A 9,177-nucleotide genomic window follows, 5' to 3' on the forward strand; every position below is an offset into this window, starting at 1 on the left:
CTGTCATCTTTGCAGGGCAGCAGTGTGGATGAATAAACTTTATGAAATAAATAGAAGTCAAATAACAGTAAGAAACGTCAGCAGCTGGTCACACCATCAATGTCCTCTCCCTCCTCCTGTCTCAACACACCTGATGAGGCGCAGCCTATCATAACCACTCTGCACCCTGTGGCGCGCCTCTGTGTCAGGCAATAAACGTGTCGTGCTGCCCTCTTCTGTCCGGTTGGGACAGACGAAGAAGAGATTTAATCAGACAGCATTCAAAAATGTGCTTGATGTCACATGGTTGTTGAACTGCTGTAAGTTTAGAGCTTTACAGAAGGTGAAATTCTTGGAAAGTTCAAAGGAAAATCGCTCTCTCTCTCTCTCTCTCCCTCACACACACACACACACACACACACACACACACACACACACACACACACACACACTCTGTCTGTCTCTCTCTGAGGAGCCCTGCGGACAGGTTTATCCTGTGATGGTCATTCCTATGCGCTCCACCGCGTTCCTGCAGCGGGATAAGCTGCATCCCGTGCCTGGCTACGGCGGCATGTGACCGGCTTGTGATGTCGGCTTGTGCGCAGATCCAGAACCTGAGGAGGAAAATGGTCCTCTCCCTCCCTCTCCCTCCCTCTCTCATTCTCGTAGTTTCCATGTTTCCATTCTTGTACTGTGTGGATGATCGTCACGCTGTGGTACAGATGATGGCAACACAGTCAAAGACCTATTGTAGGAGACAACGCTTTACTGCATAGTTACATTTTCTAACTTTCTTATAAATTTATTACATTTCATCTTCACATATTGCCATTAACCGATGCAGGGTATTTGCTATACAAAACAACGTTATTAGACCAGCGATGGAAAGTACTGACTACTTAATTTTGGTATTTCCATTTATGCTTCAACTCCTACGGCTGACATCTACTGTATATGCATTTTACATGCAAACCATATGATCAGTCATAAAATATGCTGCACTATTATAGATTAAAAACTATAAAAAGTATAATAGTTGCTTCACCTTCATCAGCACTTACAGAGTAGTGCAGTTATAATAATCCAATAATATTAAATGATCTCACACTGACAGGCCATTCTCCTGCATAACAAGTAGCTACTTTTACTTTTTGTACTTTAAATACATTAGCTGTCACTATCCTACTTAAATAAGATTATGAGTGCAGGACTTTTTCATTTAAGTCAGAGTATTTTTTTTTTTACAGTCGTATTGATACTTTTGCTCAAGTAAAACATCAATCAATCAACACAAGTAACACAAAGTGCTTGTACACACACACACACACAAACACACACACACTAGTTAATAGACGGAAGATCATAAGAAAAACAGGAACTGTGGAAATGCTATCATACATCTCATATTTGCATGAGGAAATACTAGAGACAGGATAAAGGGAAGTGAAATTAAATTATGAATGAATGAAAAAGTAGGGTATTTAAAAGATAAGGATAAAATATATAAGATAATAAAATACAGAAAGACAGGAGGTGGACTGAGGTAAATAAAATTATAAATGGTGGAACATTAAAAGGAAGTAAAAATAGAGAAAGAACAGTTGGGATAAAATTAATGAAAGACAGAGATGTACTGGAGTAATTAAAACCAATAAATTAAAACATCTAAATGCTTCTTCCACCACTAATACTCACAATGATATTTTAACTATTATGTGTTATACTTATTAACAATAATATCAACATAGTACTTCATATAGTACTTTGGCAGCATAGGCTATGACTTCTGTGTTCATCTCCTCTGTGTTTGCATGTGTTTACAAATGCCGACATGATGAAATAATGTCTTTTATACTGTGGCCCACAAAAAGTAGGACAAGGCTAATTTCCACAGGGAAATCCTCTCCTCACTTCTACAAATTACTGGAAGGTCAAACTGCAAAAACATGTCTCAAAAAAGTGTTTGGGAAAAAAAGCTGCTTCAAAAATTGTCAGTTACAATAACGTTTAATGGTCTTCATTTTTCTCTTACAGAGTATAAATCAAAGGTTCCACTAGATAAGAAGTGTTTGTTTGGTTAAGCCGTCTGCACAAATCGTTGTCATTCTCTATAAAACATGTTTACCTTTCTGTAATGGAGTTAGAGGACACTGTCACTGCCTGTTTTTATTTAAAGGGTATGAATTGAGATTGCACTCACCACAGCATGCACAACATGTGAGGTCATAAATCAAGTCTTTACCGAGGATGTGCTCTTTACATCAGAGATCATCTTGTATGAGGGCGGAAAGAGGTTCCTTCCTTTCAAGAAAAAACAGTTACTGCGCGTACCCTTTTTTATCAAGGCAGATTAAACTTAGATATTGTCTAACGCTTTGTCACTTGATAGATGGTGCTTGTGTTTTCCAGAAGATTATTACTTTAGATTTTTATATTCAGTTACTGTAAATGCTGCTGCAACATAAACTCAGTTTCCAATTCTTTCTATAAAGTAATAAAACATAACTTTACTAGAAAAAGCCAACAGTGGAATAAGAGATATTTTGACATTTTGAGTATTTGACTGGTTCTCAAAGTGGTCTAAATTCTGCAAATCAAGCTACAACCTGGGTTTATTAAAGTTTTAAATGTTATATTCTCTCAGGTTTTCCCTGTGTTGTCCAATTTGTATTTTTTATTCTTCTGCTCAGACTGATATTGACACTATCTTTCATGCAGAACTTCTGCCTGTCACACCTTTGGAAGACCACAAATGACCTCTCTGAGCTTGTTTACTCCTGTCATCGCTTTTTCCCATTGTGAACCATGATTTAGGAAGTAATACGTCACTGTATGTTTGGTGCTTTCTATTTTTGATGTGCCATTTTCCACAGTTTTCATGTGTAAAAGAGACTAATTGTTCATAAGTGTGACTGAATCCAAATGGAAATGTTGTTTTTATCTTCATCTAAAAATTAATTGAAAAGTTTTCCTAACTGATGGCTTCAGATAGCAGACAGACCGTTTTTTTCCCTGTATTCTGATGCACCTCAATAAAACTTCCCCTAAACAACTAAAATTATGTAATACACATTTGGATACACTTTCCTCTACCGTTGTTTCACCATGAGCTGAAAGAGAGTCAGTGTAATACCTGCTGTTGGCACCAGTTCAGCAGTTTTCCCGCCCCTCCCTCAACATACAGGCAAGGTCACATGAAGTGGAACCTATCAATACACCGATCAGCTCTCCTTCAACCTGTGGAAGAACTAACCCAAAGTCTGGCTGTACTAAAAACCTGCAGACCTTCAGGTCACAGTGCCACAAGACCTGATTCTGATTAATACACTGTGTAAGTTCTATACCTCCTTATCTTCTGTTTCTTTTCCATCTCTCACTTTTTCGACAGCGCGTACACACTTGATCATGCATAAATTCCTGGCCAACCTTTGCCAAGGGCTGGGGGAGGTGCACACACACACACACACACACACACACACACACACACACACACACATTTTTGCCTGAGGTATAGTGAAGCAGAGGTCAGCTGGTCTCAAGACAAAATGAAAGAGGAATCAGGAATATTATCCTGAGCATGTGATGGCGTATGAGTGCACATGCTTGGTGTGTGTGTGTGTTGAGATCACACATTTTGTCAGAGGGCGGCCCCTAAACCGGCTCAATGAGTAGGGAGAGAACAGAGGGCTGTTGGCTGGGTGTAAGAGAGAGAGAGAGAGGGTGGACGGAGGTCTGGTAGAGGGTTAGATGGTAGCATAGAGGGGTAGCAAGTTTTAAAAAATCTGCTAGCTGCAATTAAAAAAAGTAAAAGTAATTGGTTGTTCGTGGGTAAATACAGGTGTGTCAGTTTCCATTAAAAGCCATCTCTAGATTAACTTTGGTTGAGTGTAGCTTGCAAATTAGAAGAAGAAACTTTTTAGCACTGAATGTACTCCTCTGTGCTGCTTTTGCTGAGTTTAACCTTGTCAGCTGCATAGTCTGTGAGAGCATCGGGTTTCTCCTGTGTCCATCTTTTCAACAGGAGTTTACATTCCCACCGTGGTTAAGACTGGAGTTGCTCTGACTTTTCACCATGAGGAGCCTGTGTGTGTCTGTTTTTCTGCTGCAGCTCCTTGGGACTTCTTTATGTCAGTTCCCTCGCCCGTGTGCCAACTCAGAGGGACTACGAACCAAAGAGTGCTGCCCGGTGTGGGATGGCGATGGCTCAGCCTGCGGTGCCCTTTCAGGCCGTGGTTTCTGCACTGAGGTGTTGGTCTCAGATGAGCCCCATGGGCCCCAGTACCCACACAGCGGGATTGATGACAGAGAGCGCTGGCCTTTAGCTTTCTTTAACCGGACGTGTCGTTGTGCTGGAAACTATGGAGGTTTTAACTGCGGGGAGTGCAGGTTTGGTTACTGGGGCTCAAACTGTGCTGAGTACAGGGAATCAGTGCGCAGGAACATCCTGACCCTGACAACCACTGAGCAACAGAAGTTTATCTCTTATCTGAACCTGGCTAAAAACACCATCAGCCGTGACTATGTCATCTCCACAGCGACAAGAGTAGAGATGGGTGAAAATGGGGAGAATCCCATGTTCTCTGACATCAACACCTATGACCTGTTCGTCTGGATGCACTACTACGTGTCCCGGGACACCTTCTTGGGAGGGCCAGGGAATGTATGGAGAGAGATTGACTTTGCCCATGAATCTGCAGCCTTTCTGCCATGGCACAGAGTCTATCTGCTTCACTGGGAGAATGAGATAAGGAAGCTGACAGGAGATTTTAACTTCACCCTCCCATATTGGGACTGGAGGGATGCCCAGTCCTGTGAGGTGTGCACCGATGCTCTTATGGGCGGACGCAACTCCCTGAATCCAAACCTCATCAGTCCTGCCTCTGTCTTCTCCTCATGGAAGGTGAGATCATTTGACTCACAGACTGTGAGTGTGTGTGTCTGTGAGGGAAAACATACATGTTTGAGTACGAGCAAATCTTTTTATCCATTATTTAGACACTGAAAATTTCTTTCCTTGCAAAACAAAGCCTTATTTGTTTCCATCTCGTGCTACACTTCTCTTGTCTTTAATCTGGTTTATCCAATTAATCCAAAAAATGAGGGATTTGGTTGGAAACACACATTTTTTTAAGAATTCATCCTCAAAGTGATCCAGCCAACATGAAAGATCAGAGTGAAAATCCTATTTCACAGGCTTTGTTCCCACATCCGAGAAAATCTAAGACAACAATTTGATTCTGAGTTATTAGATAAAATTGTCAGAAATCTTAAAGCTGTTCATTGTATTTTGCATCTTTCACTCAACCTGCTATTTAGCATTCCATGTGTCTTTATTCATATTCATCCGTGCTTACACTCCAGAAATAGGTAAGGAATAAATATCAGTTTGTTTAGGGTATTTGCAGCAATACATCACACAAACAGTGGGATATTATGTTCTTTACATCTTTACACTACAGTCTACAGTCCTGTTTACTTTTATCATTTCACTGAACTCATGTTGATGGATGGAGTTTTATAAAGGGCTACAGGCTCTTTGACCACAGTGTGTGTTTGTGTGTTTGTGTGTAGGTGATCTGCACCCAGCCAGAGGAGTACAACAACCGAGAAGCATTGTGCAACGCTACCGGGGAGGGTCCACTGTTGCGTAATCCTGGTAACCATGATCCGGACCGCGTGCCCCGACTCCCCACAACAGCTGATGTGGACTTCACCGTGGGCCTCCCTGAGTACGAGACGGGACCCATGGACCGATTCTCCAACATGAGCTTTAGAAACGTCTTGGAGGGTAGGAGTTGTAGACACACACACACACACACACACACACACACACACACACACACACACACTTCATTGAGTTAAATGAACATAATCCTTGGTCTAATCTGTCTAATCTAGTGAATGAGTCTTGGTTCACACATGGGTAGAAATAGAACTGCATGTGTTTATCTGTGTGCATACATTCAAGCTCAAATACAGACATGTACATAGACATAAACCTAAAAACACTGAGACGTAAACTCAAATATGAGCAGGAAGAAATATATACACCCACAAAACAGATATTTAAAATATGCATCCAGCTAAAACATGCCAGGTTAAATATTTCACATTGGAACGAGTTATTCAGTTTTCTTACTTTATAAATAAACTGTTTTATTTCAGCAATATCTTATTGCTTGAGCCAGGCCAATGTGTTTTGTCCACGTTTCTGTCTAACTCATAGTTGCCTTTAAGTATTTTCCATGAGTATCACAAAGATAGTCAACTCTATTATAGATTATTGCCTCCACAGTCAGGGGCCTTCAGCACACCTTAAAGTCAATAAGTCCCATGTCTGTCACTGTGCTAGACATTATCCGTTTTAGTGACAGTATGTGAAAAGCTTCTCAAAGATTTGTAAAACAGCACTTGAAACACTGGAAGTGACTAACTAATTCAGCTCTGTTAAAGCTTCAGATGTACTGTGTGGTTGTGGTAATTTGATTTCCCAGAGTCTCAAGGTGATGTTGAAAAGAATCTTCACAATTTTTTCAGCTCATCTTTCTCACCACACTCTCCACTGACTACCACCACTCTGCAAACGCACTCTGCTCTACACTGTCTTCAACCTCTCCTGTGTGTTATCCTCCCATCCCTCTTTCAACCCTTCGGTAACTATCACTGTTAAGCTTACTCCTCTCTCTTACACCTGTGTTTTGTTCTCCCGCTCTCCTGCAGGTTTTGCCAGTCCAGTAACAGGTATGGCAGTGCCAGGCCAGAGCACCATGCACAACGCTTTGCATGTCTTCATGAATGGCTCCATGTCCTCAGTGCAGGGTTCAGCCAACGACCCCATATTCCTGCTGCACCACGCTTTTATTGACAGGTATGATGACACACAGGAAAAGAGCAAACATGATGGTCATGATTATTTCTTTTCACTGCAGTTAATAAACATTCAGTATATCTCCTCTCTGTTCCCTCCGTTTCTTCTCCAGCATCTTTGAGCGCTGGCTCAGGACTCACCAGCCTCTCCGGACCAACTACCCACTTGCCAATGCCCCCATTGGCCACAATGATGGTTACTACATGGTGCCCTTCCTGCCTCTCTATAGAAATGGAGACTATTTCCTATCCAACAAGGCTCTAGGATATGAATATGCTTACTTGTTGGACCCTGGTCAGTACAGAACAACAGACATGTCGAGTGAATGAGTGTTACTACTACTTTTCCTTTATGTAATGCTGTCCTGTCTGTGTTACCACAGGCCAGAGGTTTGTGCAGGAGTTCCTGACGCCCTACCTCCAGCAGGCCCAGCAGATCTGGCAATGGCTCCTAGGAGCCGGGATCCTCGGGGCTCTGATCGCTGCAGTCATCGCCACACTACTCATTGTTGCAAGGAGGAAGTGGAAGCGCAACCAGAGGAGGAAGAGGGCATCAAGCTATGGAGAGACACAGCCACTACTGCAAAGCAGCTCAGAGGAAGGCTCGGCCTCGTATCAGACAACTCTGTAACACACACAGATACTGCGCATACAGATGCAGATGTACAAACTATTCGGGACACTTATTTTGATGAAGCAATTGAATGAGATGAATCCACGTACAAGACTTCATTTGTTATTGATTTCCAGTAATAAATCTATTTAAATTTTAAGATAATAGATGAATGCACAGATGAGGTAGTGAAGCATCTTTAAAAAGTCAGTTCACACTAACCTCAGAAAAAAGACATATCCTCCCCTTATGGTAGCGAGCAGACAAGTGTGTGTGTGTGTGTGTTGACTTTACTTTTAAGATATATACTGGTGAGATTTTTAAACCAATACAATGGAGGTGAAGTGAATTTCATTAGTGGTGTCAGAGCAGGGAAACATGTCAGCACATGTCTTCACAGAAGCCCTGTCAGCTTTCACGGGTATCAGGTACTTTTTTCAGCAAAAAAGTATCAGGTACTTTTTTAAGCAATAACAATAAAATCCCATTCACTTCCAGTTTCGGTAGTGACAGGAGGGACAGTAGTAGATATCTCAGCAAATGAAACTTAACCTATTTGAATGGCTATGAGGGGGGATTTATGTTTAAGACATTATGGAGCAGGAACTCAAAATCATTAAGATGTCCCCAATATTTTACACATTCAGTGGATACGTGTAAGAAATATTTCTGTGACACACAAATCTACACACTACCTGACAGACTTTCAGAGCCATGAAGTGTTCATTATGCCAATGCAACACATATCAGTATCCAAACGATAACATAAAGATTTAAACACTACACATATACACCATTCTCTGGTGTGTATTTGAACTGTGACTTGTGTCAGGTTAGATTTACATTTCCTGTCTGTTTACACAAGCTACTCAGTAGTCAGTGACAGCAGCGGTGTTTGGATCAGCAAAGATGTGATCTTTTTCCTTCCTAGGCAACTTTTTCTTACTTTTCTACTTTTCTCACATTTTTTGTAATTTGTTACTCGTTTATAATTCTGTTTACAGGACACATGCTATATGTGAATACAGTTTACAGTTTGCTACTAATTGTCAGAGTTAAATAAAACTAAACTGAACTGACTAAAGCTCAAAGAAAACTAAGAAGGAAACATTGTTAAGGGTTGCTGAAGTCACATTATTTGCTCCCTCATACTGAATAAACCTGTGTCACAACAACAACAGCAAAAAAAAAAAGACCTCTTTCTCATTTGAGTTTGTGTCTTCTCAGCACAAAACTCTCGCACTGTCTTGCCTCTTAGCACTGGTGCTAAAGGACCACAGCCTGCTATAATGCCTGTAATCTTTTGCAGGCAAACAGATGGATCATGACAACCGAGATAAATGATGAGTTTGTACATGCTGCATTAAAATCAGCTTTGATCCAAGTTTTCTGTTTTGTTTTTTTTTTTTAATCTGCTCATTATGCAGCAATGTTGACTCTGGTATTGTTTTGGACAAATTCATCTTTTATAGCTTGTTCAAAAAATAACATTTTTTTAACCGCCTTTTCTCTTTCATTTCGTTTCTTAAGTTTAGCAATAGCTTAGCTAGCAGGTTACAGTTCTAATGTACTGTATGTAGCCACTGTAAACACTCAATGTATTTGTCAAAATACCATTGTTTCTTCAGTATATGCTTGTGACTATGAATTATACATTTGCAAAGACAGAATAGACAGTTCAAGGATCTGAAATAGTTATTAATTTGTAAACTATATGC

The 9,177-nt window shown here is 40.8% G+C and overlaps 1 protein-coding gene across 1 annotated transcript; it reads left to right on the plus strand.

Moving 5' to 3' along the window:
• The first annotated feature begins 3,668 nt into the window (after positions 1-3,668).
• Positions 3,669-8,843, plus strand: tyr (tyrosinase). The gene is made up of 5 exons (XM_071496898.1): positions 3,669-4,879; positions 5,551-5,767; positions 6,700-6,847; positions 6,960-7,141; positions 7,230-8,843. The coding sequence occupies exons 1-5, from the start codon at positions 4,052-4,054 to the stop codon at positions 7,475-7,477; spliced, it is 1,623 nt and encodes a 540-aa protein (XP_071352999.1). The 5' UTR covers positions 3,669-4,051; the 3' UTR covers positions 7,478-8,843.
• Positions 8,844-9,177: the final 334 nt, after the last annotated feature.

This window comes from Trachinotus anak, unplaced genomic scaffold, assembly GCF_046630095.1.
Source record: "Trachinotus anak isolate AG129_WGS33_773 ecotype Australia unplaced genomic scaffold, CSIRO_AGI_Tana_v1 ptg000014l, whole genome shotgun sequence".
Classification (NCBI taxonomy): domain Eukaryota; kingdom Metazoa; phylum Chordata; class Actinopteri; order Carangiformes; family Carangidae; genus Trachinotus; species Trachinotus anak.